The following is a 17,489-nucleotide window of genomic DNA, read 5'->3' as shown; positions in this document are numbered from 1 at the left end:
CGTGCCTTTCTCAGGCTTGTTTATCTTTAAGGATAGCTCAAATTCTGTTACCTATTGTATTTTAGTGTTGTCTTTTATCATATTCAGTTAGTCCTTTTATTTTCCCACTGACCCAATTACATAATGTAAAAATAAAAAGTTGATTAGTTTTAACTAATTGCTATTAAGTTAACTTCTGTTATGAAGCTAATTATAAGTGTAACATCACAACTACTTCTACTGTCAGCATTTTGTAACTTATGGGTTGTGAGCAATCAGTTTTGTTTAGGGCATAAGAGAAGGCATCTCTGAAGGCTAGTTAACTGTTACATCTAAGCTTAAATGTTTTTTAAGGCTTGTATTATACTCTAGTTGTGTATTGAAATCATCTTCTATGATTAGAGCATTTTTAGCTAGAAACTATTTGTTATTGTTGGCAGCTTCAAAGAGGCAACTATTTACTACGAAATAACTTTAGCTGTTATCCTTGCAGTTGCTTGAGGACTTAATCTAGCACCTCATGTTATTCATTTCCTGGGACAACCATCCTTTCATTAATAAGGCTAGAGTTGATTATTTTTCTGTCCTAAGGCATCCTTTTATCAGAACTATTTCAGTTGGGAACATACAGCATTCTTTTAATGACCTCCTAGCAGTTCTGTTCAAAGGTACCATTGTATTTAACTGTGTGAGCAGGCTGCTTAGTTTTGCTTAGCTTCTGTCTGCCACCTTGTAAGCAGGCATGGGCTGCTTAGTGTGGTCAGGCACAAGTCACCTTACATAGCCAGGTACAGGTTACTCCTACAAATGTCCAGCCATCTTCAGTTGCATTATCAATGACCTTCCTTCCATCATAATGGCAGAAGTAGGGATGTTCGCTGATGACTGCAGAATATTTAACAACTCTTTAAATGCTGAAGCAGTTCATGACCAAGTGCAGAAAAGCTTGGACGACAAGCTTATAACAGCATTGTGGGTGTACCTGCACCAAATTGACTGCAGCAGTTCAAGAAGACAGCTCACCATTGTCTTCTCAAGGCCAACTAGAGATGGGAAATAAATGTTGGCCCTGCCAGTGAAACACAAATCCCCTGAACGAATTTAAAATATATGTAATCAAAGAACAAATAGGTGCGTTCATTTAATGTTCACTTGTTCTGATTAGCAAACAGCTTTGAAAGTGGCCAGCAAATATTTTGTAAAGCTGTAGAACACTAAATTTCTAAAGGTCTTGACATATTTATCAATAAAATAATTAACTTGTCCTTTTGGCAATATCTAAAGAATATTTCAGGTGTGAGAAATATGGCTGAAGGTGAATTTGCATTTCTATTTACGGTGAAAAATATATTTCAAATAATTGTAATAATCTATGTCTTTTGATATTCTATAGTTGTATTCGCTCTGTGAAGTCTTCAAGCTTGTCAATTGCTACTTCATGTATTTTGCAAATTGGATTTTTAAGTCAGTATATTTATTAATACTCTTTTCCTCTTTCTAGGATTGGAACCAGCACAACAATAGTACGACACACCGACGACTTTGTGACCTCCTTGTGGAAATGTATGGAGATTTTTACTTGCCAATCATGTTGTATAGTCTATTTTTACTGACTTAAATGCTATAATCATCACATTGTTGGTAATTATAGCAATTCCATCTACTTTCTTCAAGAAATCTGGAATGAGTGTTTTGTCAGGGAAGAAAAGTTAGTTGTAAACATTTTACCTGATGATTTTAAGGCCTTACACTGTGCTTTGATTCCTCTTCCTGCACCTGATTGCTCTTGCATGTGATATAAACTTAATTGTTTTGAAATATCATGTGTTCATTGATAAAATTGTCAATTTTTAGTAAATTAAATAATTGGGATTTGTGATGATTTGTAATGTCTACTTTTCCAGATATCCAGAATGGAATCCGGATGCCTTCCCACCACAAATGTAAGTGTTCACTCCATGACTTCACAACCGTTGTTCAAAAATTTGAGTTAGTCCAGTTCTATATTATGAGCCTTCTGTCAGTCTGGTAAGTTTCGGATGAGATAGCTTAATGTGCTACAGTTGGCCTCATCGATAACTATTTCCGTATGTTGATGAGAGAATTTCACACACAGTGTCAAAGGCTCACTGTCATCGAAGTGTGCTGTCATTATAAAGTGTGATGGTTGGGTGACACTTAATGTACGATTGGCAGTGTATGTTTTAATAACCATTAGAAACAGGCTGCTGGATATTCCTTGGTTCAAATGGGTTGCAAAAATACCAGTGCTGCATTATCCGCATATCCCAAGCCCAGGATCATTAGCCTGTTTTTACATATTGATCCCTTGCACATTTCCTAATTGTCACTAGATAAATCACGCTGGATAAACTCCCTAGGAATCTACAACGTTGCTTTTTCATCCCGTATTTGTAAGTAGTCGGACCATTGCTAAGGAAAATCCCCATCGTATTTATGACAGGATAGTGCAACATTTTATTCAGATAACCCCAAAAATGTTTGGAGAAAGTTTTTTTTTTTATTGAATAACATTCATAGAATAAAATTAATTGGAATTCACTTGTTTAAAACTATGGACCTAACATGAATGAGCATATGTTTTTGTTTTATATTGGGACACTAAACTTAACAGGACAGATCTCGAAAGTGAAAGTGTAATTTCCCTGCTACACAGCATTAATGTTACAGTTTATAATATAATGCGTTTTATGTGTAACCAATGTGTATGGTCTTTTGTTAAAGTTGGGATTAAGCATACTTCTGTCAATCAAAACCCTGGAAGCCCTTTTTAAAACTGTTTATTCTCTTTACAGAATTTTTTTTATGAATAGAGATTCCTTTTAAAATCCAAACAAGACCAATTATTTCCAGTATTCATTTTGTTGCAAAATTTTTGACCTCAGCATCAACTTTTGAGTAAATCATTTTCATGTTTAATATCTTGCTGCCTGATATCAGTCAGCTTCTCATGTTCATTTCTCTAGACAAGTTAAATGACTTTAATGAAAGCTGAATTATGTTATATCGTCTTGACCCGTGCTTTTTGAATGAGCCACTATCCTTTGCTCCGCTTCATAAGAAAGCTCAGATAATTTGCATAAAAGCAGGATCTATACAGTTTTCTCCTTTTCATTTAACTTTTTTTGCAATAGAATTAATGTTAGGACTACACTGATTTCATACTACTACATTTCTGATATTGCATATGTGAACTTTGCTTAAAGATATTTTATTGCTTCCAGGGGCGATCCTCTGGTTTTACAGTCAACAAACCTGGCTCCAGGGATTCTGGGTCCCCCACCATCTGGATCCTTTCTTGCATCGAACAGAGGCATGGGAGGGATGGAATCCCATGGGGGTAATGAACATTAACTGCCTTATTACATTTTAAGCGTGCAGGGCAAAATGTAATTTTTAGCGTCATGCTCAGTGCTGGAACCTTTTGCTCTATTAGTAATTTATTCTAAATACTCTATTTCTTATATTTTATCTCAGCCTTGAAACTTTATTTGAACGATAAAACCTATGATAAAACAACACAAGGCACCAGATTTGCGCTTTTACCTGTGAATGTAGCACATTTGAGACGGCAGTTTAGTCTTTGGGGCCATCATTGATTTTTGCTTCACGTGCCTTTTCTTTCAACTTAATACCTTCCTTAACTTCCTTGGTTACATATGGTTGATTTATCCCTCTCTTATAATCTTCCCTCCTCACTGGGATATATTTTTGCTGAGAGCAGTGACTTGCCTCCTTAAATATCTGCCACTGCTTGCTTACTATCTTCTGCTAATCTACCTGGTCAATCTACTTTAGCTAACTTTATCCTCATTTCATTGTAATTCTCTTTATTTAAGTTACACACAATTGTTCCCAATCCAAGTTTCTCAATTACAAACTGAATATTAAATTCAATCGTCTTATTATCATTATTTCGTAGGGGATCTTTTACTGTGAGGTCATATATTAAAACTGCCACAATACCCATAGCCAGATCTAATCAGTCTGATACCTGATTGGCTCCATGACACTTTGCTCTAGAAAACTCTATTAATTTATTGACATGGCTACCCTTTCCAACTTGATTAACCCAATCACCATGAAGATTAATGTCATCCATAATTAGTGCTGTATTCTCTTTACATGCTGTATTACTTGTTGACTTGTATCGTTTCCTAGTGTGGCTATTGTGTGGGGGTCTAAATGTCACTTCTACCAAAGTCTTCTTTCCCTTGCTGTTTTTGCCTCCACCCAAATAGACACTACATCATCCAAGCTTAGATCAGCTCTCTCAACTGTCCTCATTTCATCTTTTAACAGTGCCATCCCTCCTGTCCCTTTCTGAAAGATCCCGTTTCCATGAGTGGAATTTACATGGATTTGCACCATCAGCTTGTCTATCTTATTGCAAATGCTTTGTGCATTGAGATACAAAACGTTTAGACTTGCTTTCTTGCCATTTTAACCATCCTGATTTTTCTTTGTACTGTAGCAGATGCTCAAGGGGATATTCAGTTCTTCCCAATTTAAAATATATTCTGGAGAGATAGAAAGTTTGTAAAAGGGGTTTTAAAAAATCCATGGCTAAGCAAAGAAGTTAAAGATCACATAAAGATGAAAAAAAAGGCACACCATATTGCAAAGGCCCGTGGCAGGCTGGAAGATCATCAACGGGCTACTAAAAAAAATTAATAAAAAGAGCAAAGGTAAATGATATAAAACTAACACAAAATATAAAAGTGGTTGGTGAAATCTCTAAGTATATGAAAGAGAAGAGAGCAGCTAAAGTGAACATTGGTTCCTTGGATGAGACTGGGGATCTAATAATGAGAAACACAAATGACAGACACTAAACCAGTATTTTGTCCTAGTTTTCACAGTGGAGGTATGAGTTCCATTCCAATAGTAATAGATAAAGCATAGAATCTAGAAAGGGAGAAATTTGGAACAATCCTCATCACTAGTGGGAAAAGTACTGAGTATTTCGGATTAAAGGCAGACAAGTCCCCAGGCCTGATGGCCTATATCCTTGGGTCTTAAAGGAAGTGTTATTAAAGATCCATTGGTCATAGTATTCAAAAATTCCCTGGATGTCAGACAGGCACCCGTGGATTGGAAAAATGCAAATATAATACCCTCATTCAAAAAGAAAGGAATGCAGAAAGTAGGAAACTGTAGACTAATTAGATTAGTGTGTTGTTGGGAAATTGTTAGAAACCATTATTAAGCAAGAAATAACAGGGCATTTGGAAAGTTAAAATGCAATCTGTCAGAGACAGAATGGTTCTTTTGAAGGGTAAATGATGTTTTGTTAATTTGCTAGCGTTCTGTGAAGATATAACAAGCAAAGTAGATAATACGTATCCTGTAGATGTATTGCATCTGGATTTCCAGATGGCATCTGATGGGGTGCTGCACACAAGGTTAGTACACCCACTAAAATCACGTAGGGTTAGGGGTAATTTATTAGCCTGGGTATGGGTTTGCTAAGCAACATCCAACGATCTCCAGCATTTCAGATACCAGTGTTCAGCCAATTTGATTCACTCCATGTGATATCAAGAAATGTTTGGAGATATTGAATACTGCATAGGCTATGGGCCCTGACAACATTCCAGCGATAGTACTGAAGACTTGTGCTCCAGAGCCTGCTGCTCCCTTAGCCATGCTTTTCCAGTATTGTCGCAACAGTGGCATTTACCTGATAATGTGGAAAATTTTGCCCAAGTATTTTCTGTACCTAAAAAGCAGGACAAATCCAACCTGGCCAGTTGCCACCCAATCAGTCTACTCTTGATCATCAGTACAGAGATAGAAGGTATCATCAATAATACTGGCACGTAACACCTGCTCAGTGATGCCCAGTTCGGGTTCCACCAGGGCCACTCAGCTCCTGACCTCATTACAGCCTGGGTTTAAACATGGAATGAAGAGCTGAATTCCAGAGGTGAGGTGAGAGTGACAGCCCTTGACATCAAGGCTATGTTCGACAAAAGTGTAGCATCAAGGATCCCTAGCAAAACTGGAATTGATGAGTTATTGGGGCAAACTCTCCACTGGTTGGAGTCATACCTGGTCTGAGGAATATGGATGTGGTTGTTGGAGGTCAGTCATCTCAGCACCAGAATATCTCTGCAGGAGTTCCTCAGGGTAGTGTCCTAGGCCCAGCTATCTTCAGCTGCTTCAACAATGACCTTTCCTCCTTCATAAGGTCAGAAGTGGAGATGCCCACTGATGACGCACTATGATAAGCCCTGTTCGCGACTCCTCAGATACTGAAGCGGTTCATGTTCAAATGCAACAAGATCCAACTTGGGCTGACAAGTGGGGACAAGTAACATTCACTCCACACAAATGTCCGGTTTTGATCATCACCAATAAGAGACAATCCATCTACCTCTCCCTGATACTCAATGGTGTTACTATCGGTGCAGCCCCCACTATCAACATCCTTGCGGTTGCTGTTAACCATTCAGACTCAACTGAATATGCCATATAAACACAGTGGGTACAAGAGTAGGCCAGAGGCTAGAAGTACTGCAGTGAGTAACTCCCCTCCTGACTATAAGATAATCATTAAACATCAACCTGCGTTGCAGCTTTTCTATCATCCAATAACCTGGGCAACTGATAAAATTACCTCAATAGATGAAATAGAGTCATAAAAGTAGTAACATTGGTTTTAACTTCGCAAATCTCCCTTGATTTGGGAAAGGTCCTATTAGATTAGAAGGTAGTAAATATTATTCCTCTAGTCAAAAATGGAGGGAGACAGAAAACAGAGCTACAGACCAGTTTGCTTAATATCTGCTGAAGGAAAACTTTAGAAGCTAATATTAAATGAGTTATAGCCGGACACTTATAACTTTGAGTTCTGAGGAAGGATCACTGGACCTGAAACATTAACTGATTTTTTTCTTCACGGATGCTGCCAGACCTGCTAAGCTTTTCCAGCAGCTTCTGTTTTTGTTCCTGATTTATAGCATCTGCAGTTCTTTTGGTTTTTACTTATGAGTTCAAGATAGTCAAGCAGAGTCGACATGCTTTTGTAAAGACCTTTTTTTGTGTTTTTCTTGATTGTGGTAATTACACTTTTTTTTGTACCTATATGTTTATGTAGAGGGAGAGTTTTGTAAATGGGTTAGAGTTTTAACTGGTTGAGTTACATTACAGTGGTTTATAAATGTTTAGTTGTGTTTAGAAGTTATTTATTTGTAATAAATGGCAATTCTTGTTAGATATAGAAACCTAGTCTCTACTTTCTGTGACCCTGGGTCTAACAGACTCAAATTCTATGTACTTGTCAAAATTTTTTGACTTTTGTGATGACTCTGAAAACAGCAGGGCTTGATTTCCAGTGAGCTACTCCAGTGAGACTTAACAGCTCTGTGATAAGGAAACTATGTTTAACCAGTCTTTTAGTGTTTCTGATTACTAGGGGCATGAGTGGGTCATTCAACCCTTCAAACCTGCTCTGCCATTCACTTATCATACCTGATCCTTGTCTCATTTCTGTGTACCATCCCTTGATGTCTTTAAAATCTTTTTTAAATAAAAATCTCTCATGAATATATTCAGTGACTTGGCCTCCGCAGCCTTCTGTGGTAGAGAATTCAACATGTTCATGACCCTTTGGCTGAAGAAATCTTTCCCCATCTCAGTTCTAAGTGATGAACTTTTGGTTCTGGACTCCTGACCAAGGAAAACATCGTCTCTAAGTCCAGTCTGTCCACCTTTATTAGAATTTTATATATTTCAGTAAACACCCCTCTCATCCTTCTAAACTCGGAAAACCAATCTCATCATAGAAAGACAGCATGGTGGCTCAGTGGTTAGCACTGCTGCCTCACAGCTCCAGGGACCCGGTTCAGTTCCACCCTCGGGCGACTGTCTGTGGAGTTTGCACTTTCTCCCCATATCTGTGTGGGTTTCCTCCGGGTATTCTGGTTTCCTCCCACAGTCCAAAGATGTGCAGGCTAGATGGTTTGGCCATGCTAAATTGCCCGTAGTGTTCAGGGATGTGTAGCATAGGTGGGTTATAAGGGGATGGGTCTGGGTGGGATGCTCCAAGGGTCAGTGTGGACTTGTTGGTAGGGAGTCTGTGCTCAAAAGAACTGCACATGCTGGAAGTGGGAAACAAAAGCCAAAATTACTGGGCAAGCCCAGCAGGTCTGGCAGCATCTGTGGAGAGAAATCAGTGTTAACGTTTAGATCCAGTGCCCCTTCCTCAGAATATAGATGTCGATAGATTATTATTAAGGGGATAGAAGATCATACGTGTAATTGGGAATGTGGATTTGAGGTTACAATCAGACCAGTCATGATATTGGTGAGTGGCAGAACAGGCTTGAGGGGCTGAATGGTCTACTCCTGCTGTTTGGTATTTGTATGTTTGAAATAGAGGGAAAATATTATGATTTGTTGAGATTCCTTATAAAATTGTCTCCTGATCATGTGAGGTCAATTTGAGAAGGATGGATGTTATAGACAGCACAGTTGTTAGTTATATCCAATAAGAAAAGTTTACATCACTGAGTGTGAATCAAGCAGGAGGCAATTTACGTTCCAGTTGATGGCATCATGTCAGGTTCATAATGCAAGTAAATATAAAAGAAGGTGAGGAAAATTGAGAGGATGCAATTGCAAGATTTTTTTACAGTGACATTGCTTAATTATTTCTGTTTTTTAGGATCAGGTCGCAAAGGCCCTACGGATAACAAACAAGGAAACAACACTCAGAGGCTGCAGAAGCCATCCAGAATGGTTGGTATTTCATACTCTTACAAGATTTTTGTATCGAAGATTCTCATTTTGAATAAAGTCTAGTTTTGAAGGCTTGATAAATCATAATGAGAAATGAATAAAAGAGTAGTATTTTACTATCTTTAGTTGATCTAAATCATGGGTGCAGTAGTAGCGGCCATTGTAAGTTATACTGGAATTTTGATTCAATATCTTGTACATGGTAAGCTTCTGACCTTGAAATATGTTTGTGTTCAAAACACTAAATGTATGCCTAGAAAAAAGGTCAGTTGTGAATCATTGAGTTATTCTTCTGTAACTACTTGTGCGTAAGTGTAGAACAGGATTGACAGATGTGACATGGCTCTCTCATGCTCTGTCTCCACAACATTGTACCTGGAGTAGCAGTTAGTGTACCCTGAGAAAGTAAGTTGTGTATAGATCAAAGAATACTTGAGGAGGTGGGGATGTAGTGGTCATACTGCTGGACTAATAATCCGGAACCCAAGGCTAAGAAAAGTTGGGATTGATTCACGCCATGGCAAGTAGTGAAATTAAATTAAAATTTAAAGAAAACTGGAACAAAATAGAGCTAGTCCAATGGCAATGTTTGACCACTTTCAATTGTCAAAACTCACCCTGATTCACGGATGTTATTTCAGGATGGAAATTTGCCACCTTTACTATCTTGTCTATGTCCACAACAGTGTAGTTGACTCCTCTGAGAAATCAATCTAAGCTACATGCGGGCCAAGCCAATAACGCCCATATCTCATGAACTTCTTTGTTTAGCATCAGCGTTCTACAGGATCACTGTTCCACACTGGTGAAAACGTTGGATATTATAGCTGGACTTGGGCAAATTCTTTTATACAAGTTCATCTCATGTAGCTAGGTAACTACTCTCGGTAGTAGTATGTCTGATACTCCATGTTGGTGCATTTACAGGTGGAATTTTCTCTGCTTATTTTTTATGCCCATTGACGTCAAGGTTGTGTTTGGTTGATGATTCTGTTATTTTAAATATCATTAACCTGCTGGTCTCCTGGCATGTACATGAAATTATAATGTCAGAGGTTTTGAACAAGGAAAGACAGTCGATGAGGAATTTATTTTTCAAGAGGGAAAAATTTTTTAAATTTTGCTTTATGAAAGGTTTGAATAAGATGACTTTTACAGCTAAATCCTTTTCTTCTGACTTAGAATGCGAATGATGAGCCTGGACGAGTAGTTCACATTAGTGAGTTGCAGCGAGGTAGATGTACGAATCGCGATCTAATCAAGCTGGCTGAACCTTTTGGGAAGGTTACAAACTACTTGTTGATAAAGTCAAAGGGTGAGGTAAGCACAAAACATGGCTAGACTGTCATTCCCCAGCATTGTGTTGAAGCATATGGGAATTTAATAATCAAAAAAGACAGCTTCTCTTTAATAAGAAAATTTGTGAGTTATAATACAAAATTATGAAATTTTAGTGATGATAAAAGGCTATTCAGCTCATCAAAACTTAGACTTTAGATTCTCTAGTTCACCTGACCTATCACTTCAACTTTCTTTAACTATATACTTTCTCTAATTTTCATCCTGATAATCCACTGGGCAGGCTAAACTTTTTTTTTTGCCTTACCTAAGACATTTAATACTTAGCAAACCTTGGAGAGTTCTTCTATTCTTTTTAGAAATTGATAATCTAGTCTCTCCCCATAGTGCAGCCCCAGTAATTTTGGAATTATTCTTTTTCTCTATATTTCATCTAGATAAATATATAAGGCATTTGAAGAATGGCAGCCTAAATTATGCAGTGCTTAAAAGCACCTTGAATCACAACACAACCTGTATAAACTTTTCTATACTTTAATGTTTTTTAATGTTGTTTCAGCATTGGAATTAATGGTTTAAGAATTAACTGTCAGCTGATTCTCATTCAAGTGTATATCATATGGTTCATTAATAATGTCCCTACGCTGAGGTAGGAGGCCAGGGTTCAGATCCCACCTGCTCCGGAAGTATGTCACAACATCCTTGAGCAGGTTGAAAATTAAAACAGTATGTTGCAGTGGCTGTGTCCCCACCTCTGGACCAGGTGGCCTGGGTTCAAATTCTACTTGCTCCAGAGCTGTGTAATATCATCTCTGAACAGGTTGCTTAGCAGTGTCAAGGGTTGGTTCGTTACAGTTTGGACCTGGTTGGAAAGGGGAGTGAATAGACTGGAGTTTGAACTGAACTATCAAATGCAAACAACGTGTGGAAGATGGATTGACTTCTGCATTTGGTAAATGGATGACAAGTAGCATAACATCCCATATAAATTTAGTCTCCTGTACTAATACCATTCAGTGGGTCAGGGGTTCTTGTGGTACAGTGGTAGTGTTGCTGACTTTGGGCCGGAAGGTCTGGGATCAAGTTCCATTTGCCATGGAGGGGTATCATAACATGTCTAAACAGAATGTTTAAAATAATTTTTGAGTTTTTCTTTCATTGCCCCAATGTAGAACCATTTGCTTGCCTTGAATATTTATTCAAATATTTTAATAATGTTTGGCTTTGAATGTTTATATTTGGAGCTGGTCATACAAAAATTAATGGGTGATTGTGGGAATCTGCTTGTATTCAGTATTTGTATTTTTAATTATAGGGATTTGTGGAATTGGCATATCCTGAAGCAACTCAAGCCATGGTGAAGTTTTACCAGATGAAACCTACGTTTATTGATGGCAATGCTGTCAGAGTGGAACTCTCCCAGAAATATAAAAAGCTGACTATAATGGTATTTTATTTATAACAGGATGTATGGGAGTTAATAGTTTTATTTATGTTTATGCAGGTGTACTTTCATGTAAGTACAGTTTTATTTGATTCCTAACCATAGATAATAAACATGCACAAGAATTGCACAAGCATGTGAGTTAATAGCATCTCATCCCAGTCAATCAAAATAATCAGTTTGAACTTTAGTACAGTAAATCAAATATAAATAAGTATGATTTGTATTCTCCAGTAACCGTTTGGGCCTAAATCTGCTATTTTAGATGCTCCATAAGGTTATTTTCAGGTTCTGTGTGAAACCTAATTAGTGATAGTTCAACTTTCATGATCTCATGTAAGGCCTCACTATGTTTCAGAATTGTGTAATTGCAATATCAACACAGTTTCAAATCCTGGAAACTGTCTTACTGTAATGCACCTTTGGAATCTCACTATCCAGGGCTTTCTTCCAACTTTATCTTGACTGATGACAGTGCTGTAATCATTTGCTGCCAGCTCCAGGACCACTACTTCAATGGAGGTATAAATGGTCAAGTTTCCTGATCCATCTCTGGGCTTTGACCACTGTCTTGGACATTGTACATCCTCCTCTTCTGTACATTAGGAGAAATTGCAACAATAATGCTGTGTTGTAATCATGCCTTCATGTTTGTGGGCAATATGACCATTATTGGCAACAGTTAATCCTCAGTTGGCTCCTCGTTATCCAATGTGTTGGAGTTGAATATCCCCCACCTAAACTTCCGTAACTCCTGTTGTCATGCAGAGTGACATGTCTACTTGACGCCGCCGTATACCTGGGGAACAGACAAGACAATGCTGTAGTAGACCGACATCACATTTTATATCCATCTACAGAATGGGTTAGCCATTTTGGCAGTGTGATGATGTTCTTTGGATGACCCCAAGGCTGCTGACCACTGCTGTAACCACATCCATTCTGCATTTTTCTTCGGCTAAGAGGTTTCCTTTTCCTATTGAGGACTGAGAGTACCACCCAAATATCACTTATAGCTTGAAGAAGGAGTTGTCATCAAACCTTGGGGCCATCCTTGGTCTGAAACCCTTCCCAGTACTTGACTCTGTTTTCTTTGTTGTTCATAGAGAGAGAGAGATCTAAAGGTCTGATTTTTGACTGTTTCCCTAAACGTTTGATATTCATTAGGGGAATAGGTGCGCTGCTTTTAAATTTTCTTTCCTTCCTAATAAAGGTTTCAAAACTAGCAGAGCAGTTAGAACCAAACACTGTCCCCTTGAAATAATTCACTGAAATTTAAATGCCACCTTAGACCTCAAAATGATAGTTTTTGGTGCAGCTACCACACCACCGTGTCAAAGGTCCCTTTATAGTTCCTAAATGTGTGACTCACTTCACGTTCGTGGACTTCCCTCTCTTCTCAGAGACCCAACCTTGGTCTGTTGACTGGGCATGCTGCCCATCTTCCTGAATGAAATTGGCCATTTTCCCAAGGAGCAGCCATTAATTGGGCACTAAAACACATTGTTGACCATCTTTCAGAGTTGGGGATTGCTGATCCACACACTTCTTGGTCAGACTCCCATTTACAATCGGGGAACATTAAATTCAGTCTGTGCTGTCTGTCAGAAAACAACTAGCAAAATCTAGAGAGAGGTATACAGTTATGTTTTGCAATTGGTGAGAAGCAAGTATCTTAAAAGTGACAAAATGGTTGTACACTTTTTTTTAGTAATTTGGATTCGGCAATTACATTTTTGAGTCAAATTTGTTGTGGCTTAAAAATCAGAAGAAAATAGTCAGAAAAACTAATTGATCTCTGAATTGGCAAGTAGTCGGCATTTTAACAATTCCACCTGTACTACTTCAAAAGTGCTGATCTTGTGCTTGCATTCCATGAAATGAGGGATCTGTTTGGAAATGAATGCGATGACTCAGCCCTTTCAAAGCAGGTAGGTCCATTTGGTCTCTGGAAAGATAATTTTGAGGTGATGTTCCTTAGCCTGATTGTATTGTCATAATGACTCTTTTATCCCCTGAACGTATTATGAAAGTGAGCTGAACCAAGTTGGCATGCAATTAAATAATGAAATTATTGTAATGACCAAAGGCATTTCCAACATGTGGTCTGAGAACTGTAAGTTAGTAACGTTCATTTTACTAGGCCCTTTTAATTACTAATGACTAATAACCAGACCATCAGTTGAGATTTTGCTTAAACAAGTTAAAGGTTAGTTTATTGCATTATGACATTTCCTTATGAATAAAGACAGTTATTAAGAAGAACTTAGAAACATCAAGAATTAAATAAGTATAGCTAAGACTAAAGATAAGTCCCACTTCTGATTCTTTGGGTCCCGTTGCTTCAGTTCATTGGTGCTGAAGCGAAGAGATTGACACTTGAAGTCAGATCCAGTAGCTGTGATAGCTTCTGTAGTTGGATAGTTGATGATTTGCTATGAAGGTGGACAAGCAGGACAACAGATTTTGGGAGAGATGAAACTCCTGGCTTCCGGTCCTGGAGGTGAGGCACTTTTAACTGTTCGATCAATTTATAGCAGTCCATTACATGTTTCAAGATGTCTCTTTCTGTCCGTTCCTCACTCTGTCAACACTCTGCTCAGATGGTGTTTCTTGATGCCATTTCATTGGAGGTCTGAATCGTAAATTAGCGGTACGGTCAGTTTTATATAGTTTCAGCTAGTAAGATACTTATTACAGACTGGTAAGACATCTTTGTAGCTGAGAGTACTGATTTGCCCAGGTATTAGGGCAAGACTCATGTATTGTCTTTTAGCTGAATTGATCACTTTTTGAAATATTGTAGTTATCCAATTGAATGGCTCCCACTTTTATGTTTGTTGAAGTAGGAACAACTTTTGCAACTTAAAAAGTTCCCATTGTGCTGCACAAGGCTAGATACAATCTTTAACTATTTAACAATTTCCCTTTGCAATTTGAGATACAGCTGGCACAGTTCAATAGGCTTTGAAAGTCGACTTTAACAACCTGGTCAGGTGTGGCCTCCAGCTTGAAGAAATATTTTATTATTTCCAATTTTTAAGACAGAAATGTCTTTTTAATATGTTTCTTTGCAGGGGAAGAAACACTACACCATCGGTCAGCACGGTTGTAACAAGTGAGGACAGCGAGAATTATGAAGATGATGTCTTTGCTGAGTTTTGACTCCAGTGTGCTTAAAATTGCTTTCTCTTTTTTGTGATGATGTGCAATGCATCAGAATGCACCCAGTAATTTGTTTTGCACAAAACTGTTGACTGGTCTGAGGAAAAATTTGAAGCATTTGCTGTTGTATCGAATTATGAAGATCAAAGTCTATGCCACCTAATATTCAAAGAAAACCCTATTTGTGGTGAAATTTAAGTAAAAATTTCAAACTTCATGACTCTTCCCTTTATTCTTAAAATCAATTAGAAATGATTGTAACCTCGTCCTGTCTGACAGAATAAAATTTGGCTACATTTTGAAAATCATTTGAAGTATACTTATACAAGTCCTGCTTGCATATAAATACTCTAAATTCACAATTCAGTGTCACCTTCAATAGAGTTTTGTTTTTTAGCAAACACTTGTTTTGCAATATGAATTTATTTTAAAATCGATGAATGCATGAATGTTGTGAACCCACACCACAATAGCACTTCCTTGCTTTTTGTTGCTAAAGAGCAAAAATAAATTGAAGTGGAACTTGGGCTTGGGAATCAAATGCACCTCTCCCACCTTTTGGTACATTGTATTTATGTGGAGTTTCAAAGTGAAGAATAAGTTTTTTTTTATTTTGTATGTTCTTCAGACTGCTCTGCCGTTCAGTGACTCTCATTCCGTGCTTTTCTGATGCCTCCATGTTAATGCCCTTTTCCACTTGAGGCAGTGTAGAGCTTTTAAAAAATAAAACGGGGGGGTGATAACCTAATGGTATTATCGCTAGACTATTAATCCAGAGACTGAAGTGATCTTCTGGACATTGAATTGAATAAGAATCTTGAATCATGCAATGACCATGTTTTTTTTCCCTGACAATTGACAATCTGGTTCACTAGTGTCCTGTTAGAGAAGAAAACTGCAGTCCTTACCTGGTCTGGCCTACATGTGACTCCAAATCCACAGTAATGTGGTTGACTAAACTGCCCTTTGGACAATTAGCAATGCCCACATTCCAGGAATGAATTTTAAAAACTAATTATTTTATGTAATAGATCATTCTAGTCCTTGCTGAAAATTATAGTTACTAAAAATGAAGGGGTTTGGAGCCTGGTCTGCTATTTGACCATTCATAGTTTGAAAATGCTTACAACAGCATTGAAACATTAGAAATAGGAGCAAGAGTAGGCCATCACTGAGTAATGGGGTACTTATTCCTCACCTTATAAATTTGCAGTGAAAATATATTGTATGATTATTGCTGGAAAGTGATAAACTAATTTTGTTGTTCTTATCCTTGAATTTCTGGTTTGGCTCAAAATCTAATGATTCTCTCATTTGCAGTGCTGGATTGTTGGTGGGGAGAGGGGGAGTTGGTGAGATGATGTGTTTTTAGCATGCAGATATACAGGATGTTTCAATCAGTAAGTATCAACAGTTAAGTATTAAGGCTTGTGTTTAAATAATGAATTTTCCATTCTTTCACATTTAGGGCAAAGAAAGTGAAGAACGAAGCCGGGTCGTCCACATCAGCAACTTGCCTTCTGTTGGCTATTCTGATTCAGAAATCGTATGCCTTGGTATGCCCTTTGGAAAAGTGACCAACTACCTACTAATGAGAGTTAAAAATCAGGTACTGTAGGATTAAAGTGCGAGCAGTTATGTGAAGTATTTTGTTAATATTCGTTAAGTTGGTCAAATAGTCATTCACCTTGTATTCATAATTATTTTGACTATTTGTTTGGCATTTTGACCTTGAAAAATGAATAGATGTTTACAAGGAGGAGAAATTTCCATTGTTTGGTAGAATTCTGACTTTTAGATGTTGGACCTCTGCTTGTTTTTTTTTATTTCCACACTCTCCCTTCACTCACCCGCCTCCAATTTCCTGCACCGACCCCTAGCTTTTCCACAACTCACTCTCCCAGCCCAGTCTCTGAGAGTGCACCCTGCTGCTGGCAGTTTGGCAGAGCTGTGGAGTTCAGGGTCAGCAGGCACAAGTCTCAGAAGGCTTCAGGATGGAGAGGAACAGAGCAGCAGAGCCCAAGACTTGGTGAGGTTTGGCAATACAGAAGGAAGGAAAAGTGGAGGATGGACTAGATGTATGTGGTTTGGGAAGTGAGCTAGTCAGTAGGGGATCCATGGGGAAGAGGGTAGAATTTGGAGGAAGAAAACTGATTGTAGTATGTTCATAGAGGGGTTTCACTGAGTCTTTTGTTACCAGGGAATATGGATATCTTGGCTGAAACCTGCATGAGTACATAACCCTAACCACATCCTTACAAAGTACTGCAACAGGGTAGACTTCCAGATCTGAGATGCTGATCTTATAATACGCATACTTCGACATTTAGATAGTGAATGCTACTGTCCAACTTTTTGCTGTTTGCTGGTTTTTTTGAGATCACATGAATTTTCAAGAGTTCTTTTAATGTTCATTCATACAATTTGGGCATTGCTGGCAAAACCAGCATTTGGGACCCATCCATAATTGCCATTGAGAAAGATACTAGTGAGTTGAAGTGAAGTCCCAATGAAAAACAGTTTGCCAGTCACTACATTGTCCTTTGCTTTGCATCATATCTGTTATCCAACACAATCTTGTTATATTGTTCATATGGACTTTCAACTAAATTGAATACTAAAATGCTGAGGTCACTTTGCCGCTTTGATGTATATTTGTTGGTCCAGAGTTTTGACACTAATAGGCGAACAAAGGGTAAACTACTGATAATTCTGCCTATCTGACGTGGCCTAGAAACGATTACAAATTGTGGCAAGTGCTATAGTTACATGATTTCCTAACACACATTTTCAGACCCTTTTAATCTTCACCCACTTATCCTTGTATGGTTGGTTT

The 17,489-nt window shown here is 38.0% G+C and overlaps 1 protein-coding gene across 1 annotated transcript; it reads left to right on the top strand.

The window, feature by feature from the left end:
• The first annotated feature begins 1,451 nt into the window (after positions 1-1,451).
• LOC109917321 (matrin-3-like) lies at positions 1,452-16,271 on the top strand. Its single transcript, XM_048603924.1, has 7 exons — positions 1,452-1,542; positions 1,884-1,922; positions 3,225-3,340; positions 8,672-8,745; positions 9,928-10,065; positions 11,360-11,491; positions 16,122-16,271. Coding segments are annotated over exons 2-7 (612 nt in total). The 5' UTR covers positions 1,452-1,542; positions 1,884-1,920.
• Positions 16,272-17,489: the final 1,218 nt, after the last annotated feature.

The sequence above is a fragment of the Rhincodon typus genome, chromosome 12 (assembly GCF_021869965.1).
Source record: "Rhincodon typus isolate 14 chromosome 12, sRhiTyp1.1, whole genome shotgun sequence".
Lineage (NCBI taxonomy): Eukaryota > Metazoa > Chordata > Chondrichthyes > Orectolobiformes > Rhincodontidae > Rhincodon > Rhincodon typus.
This window is presented reverse-complemented; position numbering and strand designations above follow the sequence as displayed.

Bases quoted from the DNA above. Each gene is read 5' to 3' on its own strand.
- LOC109917321 (XM_048603924.1), top strand. The intron at 3,341-8,671 runs GTAATGAACATT...TCTGTTTTTTAG, and splicing joins AGGGATGGAATCCCATGGGG to GATCAGGTCGCAAAGGCCCT. The intron at 10,066-11,359 runs GTAAGCACAAAA...TTTTAATTATAG, and splicing joins TGATAAAGTCAAAGGGTGAG to GGATTTGTGGAATTGGCATA.